Genomic DNA, 12,084 nt, shown 5'->3' with positions numbered 1-12,084 from the left:
TCAGCCAGCCCACCCGGTTCAGTGTGGCTGGAAGGGGGAGGAAGGAGGACGTAGGAAAGGCTGTTTCTGTAATCCTTTTCCTCGCCACCAGGGGCGTGTTGCCTGCCTCGCACCCCGGCGGAGTAGAGGAGGGTGAGCTCCAAGGCTTCCAAACAAAATCTTTAGAAAAAGGAAGTGAGAAAGAGCACTCTGAACAGAATAAACTGTTTCAAGAACCCAGATTACCAAAGATTTAAAGTAACAAATGCACTTTTAATAGGTCTATGGATAAAAACTACTCAGCGCAGGTCAGGAACCCAGGGCAGCCCCTACTTCTGTTGGAGCCATGCCCTGCATGGTCTTTGGGTCCGAGGTTAACAGGCTATTTGCATTATTTCATGTGATCCACAGTATTAGAAAAACAAGGCATTAGATCAGTTTTGATGAAATGCACTGCTGGCAGCTGAATCCGGTCCATTATATTCCATATTTTTTCTTTAGCTCTTCTACTTTGTTGATGTAAGCTTTCATGGCGTCTTCCTTGGAAGTCCCTGGAAGAAATCAACAGGATCATCTGTCAGAGAGGCAGCATGGTAGAAGAGCAGCAGCCTGAAAGCCCTAGACAGCCCCAGTTTCATGCTCAGAGGCTCAGTTTCTCGCCTGGAAAGTGGGGTTTCTCTTACCTGCACCTCACAGGCAGTGGCCAGGATTCTCCTTGAAATACTGAACGAGCTCGGCCCATAGAACTGCTCCCTGAAGCACTGAACCCCTAATGTGTGTGCAGCTGTCCTGAGGCCCGTCATTGGCCTGCTGGCCATGTAGGAAAGGCTGGACGCTCCAGACACATCAGAAAGCCTGTCCATGGGGAGCCACAGTGACCCTCCTGGCCCTGCTTCCTTAGACTCTCATGGTTGGCTCTGCCCTATCAGGCGTCTCTCTGTGGGGCTCTTCTCTGGTGGAGCTGCTACGTTGGCAGGGAGAAAGCAAAGCCAGGTACCCTCTTCTCCCCAGAAAGGAGCTGTGGGAAAAGTTTTGAGAACTCTGAGAAAAAGCGGCTGGGCCGTGGAGGGGAATGAGGCAGCTCTCTGCCTTCATGCTGCCATCCAAAGGACACAGACCATACCCCTCAGAGACAGTGAACCCCAGGTTCCTGGACACTGTGCTAAGGGAGAGACGCTGGGAATCAGGGTGTTTTCTGAAACACTGCAGAGTGCCTGGGCACTGGTATATGAATGGCCAGGGACAACGGGCAGTCAGCCGGGCATTCCTGCTCCTGTTCCTTGCAAATCCTAGGAGTGTATTTCTTGTATGCTGGCCTTTTCTGAATCCGAGGGTTTTTCACTCGCGGGAAGACAGAGGGCTTATTCAGAAGCTAGCTAGGCGAGAACACAAAAGCTGGCGGGCCCTTCAGTGCCAACTTGTGGGTCTTGCTGCTGCAGGTGGCACGTGATGAAGTCGGAGCTGGGATACTTCCTGCCTGCTGTTGCTTAGCATAGAAAAGCTCCATTCACGGGGCCTACGATGTGCCAGCAGCTTGCCACGCATTAGCTCATTCCTTTCCTTTATGTGCCTTTCTGGCTGGAAGGGGGCTGGGAGGGCTGCTTGGGCTAGGGGACTGCTGCCTGCCCTTTCGAGGAAGAGGAGGGTGCGGGCAGGAAACGACTCCTTCTTGTGAAGGTGTGGGCCATGAAACCACTCCAGGCCAAATATTCACACCCCCTGCCCCTAGTCTGGTCTCCAGCCCCTCCCCTCCAGAAGACACCACTGCTCAGAGACAGTGCTCTTGGAGAAGGCATACATGGTATTAGGAGAGAAAGTAGGTGGCCCAGTTTTTTTCCATTTTGGCCAGGCCAGGCTGATTTCAAGCATGTGCCTCACCCACTCTGTTTTCTCGCCTCACCCCTTTCACTCCATAATGAACAGTATTTTGTTACTGGGCTTCACAGACTAGGGACACTGATTATGAACAATTACCTTTCAGCTGATTCCAGGCATCCCACTTGGCCTTGCCTTTGAGATCCAACAGCCCAGGCCGTTCTAAAACAGGGGAAGGAAAGACATTTGATCTGCTTCAAGTTCTAATGGAGAACGTCATTGACTCTCTTGTCCTGAACTCATCTTTCATTTCCCTGGTTCCTTCCAGAGTCTACTATGGAGTTAAATGGGTCTAGCATAGTGAGTTCTGCCTTCAGAAACCCAGATGTACAGAAATCCAAACTTTTTTTAAAGATTTTATTTTTTATTTATTTGACAGGGAGAGAGAGAGAGGAGGGAGAGGGAGAAGCAGGTTCCCCGCTGAGCAGGGAACCCAATGTGGGGCTCAAGCCCAAGATCCTGAGATCATGACCCGAGTCAAAGACAGAAGCTTAACTGGCTGGGCCACCCAGGCACCCCCAGAAATCCAAACTTAAGATCTAGAGAAAACAGGAAGAAAATTGTTCTCATTACTGCGCAGTTATCTTAAAAGTTAAATAACTCCAAAATTCCTCCTTTTAAAAACCATACTTAGAGGGTTTTTAAAAAACAAACAAACAAACAAAAAAAACAAAAAAAAAACAAGCACTACATCCATTCATATGGCTTAACATTCAAATGCTGTCAAGGAGAATAGTTTCCCTCCTATAGTTTCCCTCCTACCCCTGGTCTCAGTCACACAATTTCTCTCCTTCATGTTATTATTGCTATTGGTTTTCTGGGCTCCTCTTTCTGTGAACAGTCTGTTCATATCCTTGCCCCATTTTCCTACCAAGTTGTTGGTCTAATTCTTGTTAATCTGTGGGTTTTTTTCCCCCAAAGGCAAAGCATTCTTTAAGTCAGACCGTGATTTTGTGCTTCCAGACCTGTCATCAGCCGCACTTGAGAAACACACTGGCTGCTTCCCTGCTGACCTATTTTACTGCTACACTGAGAACAAAGGCAAGAGGAGCAAGGCTGGTGCCCATGTCCTGGACCACTGTGCCTGAGACACGTCAAGTCTCCTCAGAGGCTTTCAGAGCGGCATTCCCGGAAATGTTGGAAAGGGCGCCTGCGGAGTCGTCACCTAGGAAGAACGAGCACATTCCCGAAGCCCTTTTTGTGATGATGGACACGTACATTTGCACTAACTCAGGGCCACTGGCCACTTCTGGCCCTTGAGATGTGGCTTGTGTGATGGAGGACTGAGCTCTGGATTTTATTTAACTATTTTCAATTTAAAACTCAATGTGGCTAATAGTGACGATCTGTGGGACAGTGCAGCCCTAGAATGAACTGACGCCTCCCTACTCAGGAAGCGACAGATTCCCAAGCCAGTCTACATACTCATGTAAAAGCAGGGCAGAGACCAGGGTCTGGGAAAATCCTGTTTGGCAGAAAAGCATGTCAGTCCCTATGGTCACCCCCACTTCCTCTTTCCTTTCCTGCCCTGGGAGGATATAAAGTTTATAAATCCAGCGCAGAACTCACCTTTGCCCCAAGACTTCTCTCAGCTAAGCCCTTCCTGGGAACTTTGATTTGGCACTGCGCTGGGCACCATTTCCTGGTTCCAGATGGCGGGCAGCCACCTACCTGCTCCACTGCCCACCCCAAGCGCAGTGGAATTGGCCATGCTCATCCTCCTGAACGGAGGAGGGGGTGACCTCTTTCTGTGCGGCCATGGACACTGCTTCTGAGTCCCTGCCTAGATTGCATTGTGCTGTTGCCTCAGTACACATCCGAGTTTCAGGGACTCAGGGGCAGAATAAAACCTGTCCAAAGCCGGAAAGACTGTATCCAGAATATGGTAGTCTAAACTACTACCTCAAAGCTATACCAAGATTTTCTTCAACAGGGAAGAAACGGTTAGCAGGAACCGTTGTTAGCAAAAATGCTTCTAATTGGCCACAGGAAGCTAGCTGCTTCTCTGCCCCTGCTATCAGGCTTGGCCTGGCTGCCAAGGCTCTGACTTTGATTCTGCTGGTCTGGGTGGAAGTAGTATGATTCAACAAAGCTACTACTGAGCTGAGAGCTTGGACTAAGTCTCTTCCAGGCTGGGGTCTCTGCTTCCAAAGATGGAAAATGTTAGTGATAACCAGTAAAGTCCTTCCAAAAACTAGGATTTGAATTCTGCTACCCAAGCTACCAAGACAGTGCAGGGTCTGTGAGCCCCATTCAGGGGCATGATCTTAGCCTGGTGGGGGTGGGACCCCCAGGAGCGATTACCATGTTCCATCTGAAGAGTAAGGCTTTGGGTGGTTTTGAGTGTGCAGTTCCCATAGATTAAGAGTTCCAGCACCCATCAAGGCTTCTGAGCCTGCCTTGATGAGTAGGGGCCTTCCCAAGCTCATCTCAGCATACCTGTGCTTTTTCTTTTTTTTTCCTAAAGATTTAACTTATTTATTTGACAGAGAGATAGAAAGACCCAGAGAACATAAGCGAGGGGAATGTCAGAGGGAGAGAGAGAAGCAGCAGGGAGCCTGATATGGGACTTGATCCCAGGACCCTCCTGGGATCATGACCTGAGCTGAAGGCAGATGCTTAATTGACTGAGTGACCCAGGAGCCCCATACCTGTGTTTACGTCACCCACAGTTACTTGTTTGTAGTGGCCATAGATGAACAACATCTCATCATCTGCTGGCTTGGTCTTCAGGTGCTTAACGTCCTCCGCAGCTTTGTCAAACTCAGCCTAAACACGAGGGAGAGAAGAGGCCTAAATAGAGCTCAGTAATGGGGAGACACAGGTTGGAAAGGCAGCACTCCTGTGATGCCTGGAAGGGAAAGCAGTTTGTTTTCTCAGCTCCCCAACAGGGCAGCCAGAAAAATTCAGCAAAACAAGGAGAGGAAGCACAGGCGTTCACTGGTTTGATGGACAGCTACATACTGGACCCGTCTCCATACCAGGTACCAGGTGCTGGAAACACAGCGGTGAAGGAGGCATGCTGGGAGTGCCTGCAGTAGGCATACAAGTCACCAAAAAAGCGTGGTCAACAGCCTGACCATCCCTGGGTCAGGCCGGCGTCCCAGTAGAGCCCCGACTTGTGGCTAGAGCCAGCGTGTTTGAAACCGGTGAGAGGGAGACGGTTTGAGTGCGGAGGTGTGGGCAGTGGTGTTTGTTGGACCCTCCACCCCCACCCGCCCTCTGGCACTGGGCATTCAGCACCGACCTCTATTTCAGTGTTCTGATTGGAGAGAGGTGAGAGGAGTCATAGGTCATCCCACTCAGCTCAGTCTCCGCAAAGCGACTACATTCGAAGGAGGGAAATGGCCTCTGGGTCACCCAAGCACTCCTCTTCCCGAACGTTGGACACTCAGCCCCTATGTCCCCTGACCTCTAAGTTGTCAGCGACGGCTTCCTCGCTTCCCCATTCTGCTCTCCCCATCTCTCCGGATGGGGAGCTCGGTCTCTGCTTCTTCCATCCAAGAAACCCTCTACTTGCCATCTTTCTACCTAGGACCCTAGCCTCTGCCCCCCATTCCCGCTTCATCGCGAAGTACACGCCACGGGCAACTTTCTAGCAGTTGCGGGTGGGTAACAGTGTCCAAACCCTGTAAGTTCCGCTCACAAGGCTCTGTGCAAAGAGTCAGAGCTGGGCACGAGTCCAGGAGGCACAGCGGGGCCGGAAAGGGAAAGACCCTGCGGAGTTCCAGCTGGGAGATAACCCTCTCCCCCAGCCTGCAGCCTCGCCATACCTCTGCAGCCAGGAGAAGTACGCTTTATACCTGAGACATGCTGGCGGCGTTTCGAGAAAACCGGCGAGCCCGCGGGAGCGGCGAAGAGCAGAAAACAGTAGCACAAGACTCGACCCGCAGCGCCTTTAGAGGCGCAGCCGTAGGCGGTTCCAACCCCTGCCAGGCCGGCGACGGGCAGCCAATCAAAAGCCAGCTCTAAGCTGCGGGGCGTGTCCAGCAGCTACAGCGCCGCCAAACCCGCCCAAACCCACGTGGGTTTGCTCGCACACGCGCACTGAGGGACCGAAGGGGACGCCGGGTACAGGTGGGGCCAGCGGAGGACGGGCGTGCATGTGGGTTTCAGGGCTCGGCGGCTATGGGGAGTGGACTGCAGGGGTAGAGGGGACGGGGCGGCGGCTAAAGAGTAGAGACTTCTAAATTTGTTTTAGTCTTGTGTCTGGAGTGAGGAACCCGGAAGTTGCGCCTCTGTGCAAGTAATTTTTTAGGCCTGTGGAGGACGAGTGGGCTCCGCCCGTCACGGGGTTCTAGAGGAGACCTTGCAGGTCCGGTCGGTGGACAGCTGCGCGGTGGTGGGATGCTGGACTGGTTCCCGGAAAAGCGAAGCCGAGGCCTCTTCTCTGAGCTTTTGGCCCGTTCTTTGACCTAGTAATCTTAAATTTGCAGTCCTACACTGCGCATTTTAATGTGGTACATTTCCTCCACCTGGTGCATGAAAGGCAATGCCAGTGCCTTATTAGTCTTTAACAAACTTGCCCTGGACCCGGTACCCAGCAAATGTTTGTTAAGTGAATGACTCTTCATTCATAAATGTTTACTGAACTCTTAGCTACCTAACTTGGATTAGTTTAAACATTGATACAGCAGAGTAGGAAACAGATAAATTCCTGCATTCCTGCTACTTATATTGGGGATAATAGTTAATAAAATGAGTAGAAAATTTGTTAGGGGGTTAGGGAGTTGGAAGTTTACAGTTTTACATGGGAGGGGGAGGGTAACGACTGAGAAAGGCCCTCAGTGAGAGGAAGGAGCATTCCAGGCAGAAAACAAGTGTAAAGGTATGAGCAGAGATTGGAGGGAAAGAGTAGAAAGAGATGAGACTGGAGAGTTAAAGAAGTGTCACACTGGCTAGATGATGCAGAGCTTGGCCTTTATAGGAACTATAGGGATTGGGACTTTTATTTTGAGATGGGAAACCAGAGGCTTTTATGCAGAGGATGATGAGATCAAGGGGAAGCACATCTGCAGAGTTGTAGAGGCTGATGCTCCTGGTGGGAACAGAAAGGAGCAGCACAGGTGACGGGCAGAATTTAAAGTTGATGAGAATTTTCTGGTGGTTCCAAAGCTGGGTTTAAGTGAGGTTGATTTGTTGCTTGCTTGTTTGGAATATACTCCACTTTCCCAAAAAACAAACAGACAACAACAACAAAAAAACAATTTTCTACATGGTAGTTTTGTGAGCAAGTGAGTCCACAAAAGTTGCTTAATGGAACTGAAGTATTTAACTGGTAAGGATTGTGGGTCCCATGGAGCATGGTGCTAAGTGGTTTTCCTTGCTACAGGGCCCACTCTAGGCCAGGTTTTGAAATAACTGAAGACATACTCTTCAGCCTGTGTCCTGCTTTCTTTCCTCATTCTTCAGGGACCCATTTTTTGTGATTTCCACTTACGAAAATGCTGCCTTAAGGCCTCCATTTACTGTTTCCTAGGCAATTGGCACTTAGCTTTTAAATAAAGAGATAACAAGCCAGCATCTGAGATTTAATTTTTTATAGTAAATTTTAGAGAATATTTGGGGGTCAATAAATTGCATGAATTTTTTATTCTCTATTTCGATAGCATTGGAAAGGTAATTGCTCTTCATATCCCCAGAAAATGCAGCTGTTTTTCAGCTATTTTTTCAGCTATTTTTTTTTTATGATTTTATTTCTTTATTTGACAGACAAGAGATCACAAGTAGGCAGAGAGGCAGGCAGAGAGAGAGGAGGAAGCAGGCTCCCTGCTGAGCAGAGAGCACATGCAGGGTTTGATCCCAGGACCATGAGATAATGACCTGAGCCAAGGCAGAGGCTTTAACCCACTGAGCCACCTAGATGCCCCCTCAGCTATATTTATATGCTTGCTAACAACTAGCACACTTCATAATAATTTTATTTATAATCATTTTTATTTATTTATTCTTCTGTCTGATTTTTCTCCCCTACATAAGCTGGGGAAAATAGGGATCATCTTGTATTGGTCTGCGCTTCTATCTCCAAGTGTCAGGAACTTCTTAGGCACTGAGCAAATGGCAGGTGATGAACGGAGTCCTTTGGAAATGTTATTCTGATTAGCCATGACCTTGGAAACTTAAGTTTATGGAACTGAATGTGCAACTATAGGCTGTGGTAAAGTAGATGAATTCTGATGCAAGGACTATGTAATCTCTTTGTATCACTCCTAGCTGGAAACAGAACACAACACAATTATTTAGGGAAGTTGGGGAACCTGATAAGCCACCTCATCAGCCTACTTGGCTCTCCCCTTTAGTAGAAAGGCTCTTGTCATTGCTGCCCTCACATCCTTGGGGTGCCAATTTCGACTACTCCTAGGCTACACTTGCTGGGTCTCAGTGTAAAGCCAGATGGGCAGCATACATTAACAGGTGAAAGCTGTTCTTACTCAGTGGGTGTGAATAGTAGTTTTTTAATATTGGGTTTCTTGGTATAAACTAAACCTCTAATTTCTAAAAGCAGCCTAATCATTAAAAAAATGTACTACAGTTACAGTAAAGCTTTACTAGAAGGCAAGGGCTAGAGTACTCAACAAATGATGAATTATATCCCTTCGGTATTTATTTTCACTTCTTGGAATGTGATTCCTGAGGCATGATTCAGTTGAAGGTGGGAGGGGATTAGTGTGTTTTAAAGGGAAGGAAGCACTTGGGAAATGCTTCTGGGATAGGAGGTGAGCAGAGTTGGGGGCGTCTGTTTTGTGAAGGTGGAGGGAGTTAAGAGCTCAGATGGGATAAGAATGCAGCATGGCTCCACCCTCCCCATTTTTTCAATTCCTCTGTCTCTTTAACTTTTCTGATGGTATAATTCCTTTTCTGGCAGCTGCGACTCTTTTTTTTTTTTTTTTTAAGATTTTATTTATTTATTTGACAGAGATTACAAGTAGGCGGAGAGGCAGCCAGAGAGAGAGGGGGAAGCAGGCTCCCCGCTGAGCAGAGAGCTGGATGCAGATGCGGGGCTTGATCCCAGGACCCTGAGATCATGACCCAAGCCAAAGGTGGGAGACTTTAACCCACTGAGCCAACCCGGCGCCCCTCTCAGCTGTGACTCTTAACCAGCCCCTCCCATCTGCCATTCTCTTGTTCTTTTGTGTGTTTATATTCAGAGGAATTGTAGCAAGCTGGGTGTGAGAGAAGTGTGTGTGTGTGTGTGTGTGTATGTGTGATCTATGTGTGTATGATTTGCTCCTTTCCCAAGTACTGTTTCTGTCTGGCTGACATGGCGGGGTGGTGGTTTGGGCTGAGGTGAGACTTAGAGACCAGGGCTTGGGAGCAGGGTAGCAGGGTAGCAGGGACACTTGGGGGAAGTGTCCTACGCTGGAAGGTGAGAAGACTTATTTTTTTAAAGATTTTATGTATTTGACAGCACAACCAGGGGGAGCAGCAGGCAGAGGGAGAGGGGGAAGCAGACACTCCTCTGAGCAAGGAGCCCAGTGTGGGGCTCATCCCAGGACCCTGAGATCATGACCTGAGCCAAGAGCAGATGCTTAACCCACTGGGCCACCCAGGCACCCTGAGAGAAGACTTCCTGAAGACTTACTTAAATATAAGTAAAGATAAACACTGCTGAGATGACTCCTGTATCCCATTTGGAAATACGATTATGGACAGGAGTAAGGAAGCACCTTAGGAAGATATCTTGATAACTACAGTTGGTTACTCTAGTTCTTACTCAACCTCATTAGAAGTATAAACTCTTCTAAGTCTGTTTTCATTTTGCCTGTTTCCCTGGCTTCTGGTTGCACATGACAGACCCTTGGTAAAATGCTTTGAAACTAGGTTGTTAGGTGACCAGAGCCGAAGGTAGCCTCTTAATGACTGAGCCACCCAGGCACCCTGGCAATGCCATTTTGAAAACTTTATTTTTGACATGATGCGCTAAAAAATGACAACAACAAAAAAACAAAACAACCCAGCACCCTAATTTTTATTTTGAGGCAATTGTAGGTTTACATGAAGTTTTTAAGAATACATAGATCTCTTATACCCTTTTCACATTTCTCCCAGTGGTAACATCTTGCAAAACTATAATACGTACCATAATCAGTACATTAACATTGAAATATTTAAAATAAAGAAACTTTCCATCATCAAGAAGCCCTTATATTATCCTATGTTAAGGAAATCTGTGTGATTTTAAAAGGTTAAAGCTTTTGCAGGTGCCTGGGTGGCTCAGTTGGTTAGACGACTGCTTTTGGCTCAGGTCATGAACCCAGAGTCCCCGGATTGAGTCCTGCATTGGGCTCCCAGCTCCATGGGGAGTCTGCTTATCCTCTGACTTTCTTCCCTCTCATGCTCTCTCTCACTTTCTCTCTCAAATAAATAAATAAAATCTTAAAAAAAAAAAGGTAGTATTTTAAAAAGTATTTTAAAAAAAGCTTTTGTGACTTTATTACTGGTTACATAAATTTGGCCATTATAATGTCCAAGCAATAAACATCATCACTTTGATTATAGTAGAGGTAGTATTGTGATAAATTGTTTAATGGGGGGAAAGCTTTTCATTATTGAATATGTTAGCTATTGGTTTGTCGTATATGGTCTTTACTGTCTCCTCTCTTCATTGAGAGTTTTTGTTTTAAACATGTTGAATTTTGTTAAATGCTTTTTCAACATCTATCAAGATGATCGTTATTTTTATCCTTCAGTTTGTTAATTGGCTTATCACATTGATTTGTGGATGTTAAACTATATTTGGATGCCTGGAATAAATCCCACTTGATTGTGGCATCTGGTCTTTTAATGTATTGTTGAATTGGGTTTGTTAGTATTTTGTTTGGGATTTTTGCATGTGTGTTCATCAGGGATATTGGCCTGTAATTTTCTTTTTTGGTGGTATCTGTCTGGTTTTAGTATCAGGGTGATGCTGACTTTGTAATACGATTTTGGAAATATTCTGTCCTTTCAGTTTTTCAGAATAATTTGAGAAGGATGGGTACTAACTCTTTAAATGTTTGGTAGAATTCATATCTGAAGCCATCTGTCCCTGGACTTTTGTTTTTGGGGAGTTTTAAAATTATGGTTTGGGCGCCTGGGTGGCTCAGTTGGTTAAGCGACTGCCTTCAGCTCAGGTCATGATCCCAGATCCCACATCAGGCTCCCAGCTCTATGGGGAGTCTGCTTTTCCCTCTGACCTCCCCTCTCATGCTCTCTCACTCTGTCTCTCTCTCAAATAAATAAATAAAATTTTAAAAATACGGTTTAATTTCATTACTTGTAATCAGTCTATTCACATTTTTTTTTAAAGATTTTTATATATTTATTTGACAGAGAGAGAGAGATCACAAGTAGATAGAGAGGCAGGCAGAGAGAGAGGGGAAGCAGGCTCCCTGCTGAGCAGAGAGCCTGATGTGGGACTCGATCCCAGGACCCTGAGATCATGACCTGAGCTGAAGGCAGAGGCTTAACCCACTGAGTCACCCAGGCGCCCCTGTCTATTCACATTTTCTATTTCTTCATGATTCAGTCTTGGAAGGTTGTGTGTTTCTAGGAATTTATCCATTTCTTCTAGGTTTTCCAGTTTGTTCAAAGTATTCTCTTTGATCCTTTGTATTTCTGTGGTGTCAATTTTAAGTCTTCTTTCATTTCTGAATTTATTTGGATCCTCTCTGTTTTTGTTTTGTTTAGCTTTTGATGAGTTAGTCTAGCTAAAAGTTTGATTTTATCTTTTCAAATAGCCAGCTTTTAGTATTGTTGATCTTTTGTTTTCTTATTGCTATTTGTTTTTGCTCTGATCTTTATTAGGTACTACTAAATTTGGGCTTTGTTTGTTCTTTTTCTAGTTCCTTTAGGTTTAAAGTTAGACCATTCACTTGTGATTTTTCTTGTTTCTGGAGATAGGCCTGTATTGCTGTGAATTCCCTTTTAGAACTTCTTTGCTGCCTTCCATAGATTTTGGAAAGTTATGTTTCCATTTTCATGTGTTTCAGATATTTTTTTATTTCCTTTTGATTTCTTTGTTTGACCCATTAGTTTAGTCTGCATGTGTTTGTGTTTTTTCCAGTTTTCTTCCTGTGATTGATTTCTAGTTTCATACTGTTGTGGTCAGAAAAAGTTCTTGATATGATTTTAGTCTTGAATTTTGGAGACTTGTTTTTTGGGCCAACATGTGATCTGTCCTAGAGAATGTTTCATATACACTTGAAGAGAATGTATATTCTGCATTTGGATGAAAATGTTCTATATATA

General features: G+C 46.1%; 2 protein-coding genes across 4 annotated transcripts in view; one reads left to right on the top strand and one right to left on the bottom strand.

Moving 5' to 3' along the window:
- Positions 1-231: 231 nt before the first annotated feature.
- Positions 232-5,787, bottom strand: LOC111161233 (diazepam binding inhibitor, acyl-CoA binding protein). The gene is made up of 4 exons (XM_022524852.1): positions 5,658-5,787; positions 4,506-4,623; positions 1,954-2,016; positions 232-530 (listed from the first exon to the last, which is right to left on the bottom strand). Exons 1-4 carry the CDS (start codon positions 5,664-5,666, stop codon positions 457-459), a joined length of 264 nt encoding a protein of 87 aa, XP_022380560.1. The 5' UTR covers positions 5,667-5,787; the 3' UTR covers positions 232-456.
- A 108-nt stretch (positions 5,788-5,895) lies between these two features.
- Positions 5,896-12,084, top strand: part of LOC111144222 (chromosome unknown C2orf76 homolog) — a 55,174-nt gene continuing 48,985 nt past the window's right edge. For 2 of the 3 annotated variants that reach the window (XM_022498458.1, XM_022498437.1), the window contains exon 1: positions 5,896-5,931. The gene's annotated coding sequence lies outside the window, so the exon portion shown is untranslated. Of the gene's footprint in view, positions 5,960-12,084 lie in introns of all 3 variants that reach the window. The other variant, XM_022498450.1, reaches the window with a different exon arrangement.

The sequence above is a fragment of the Enhydra lutris genome, unplaced genomic scaffold (genome assembly GCF_002288905.1).
Source record: "Enhydra lutris kenyoni isolate GAN:26980312 unplaced genomic scaffold, ASM228890v2 scaffoldscaffold1, whole genome shotgun sequence".
Lineage (NCBI taxonomy): Eukaryota > Metazoa > Chordata > Mammalia > Carnivora > Mustelidae > Enhydra > Enhydra lutris.
This window is presented reverse-complemented; position numbering and strand designations above follow the sequence as displayed.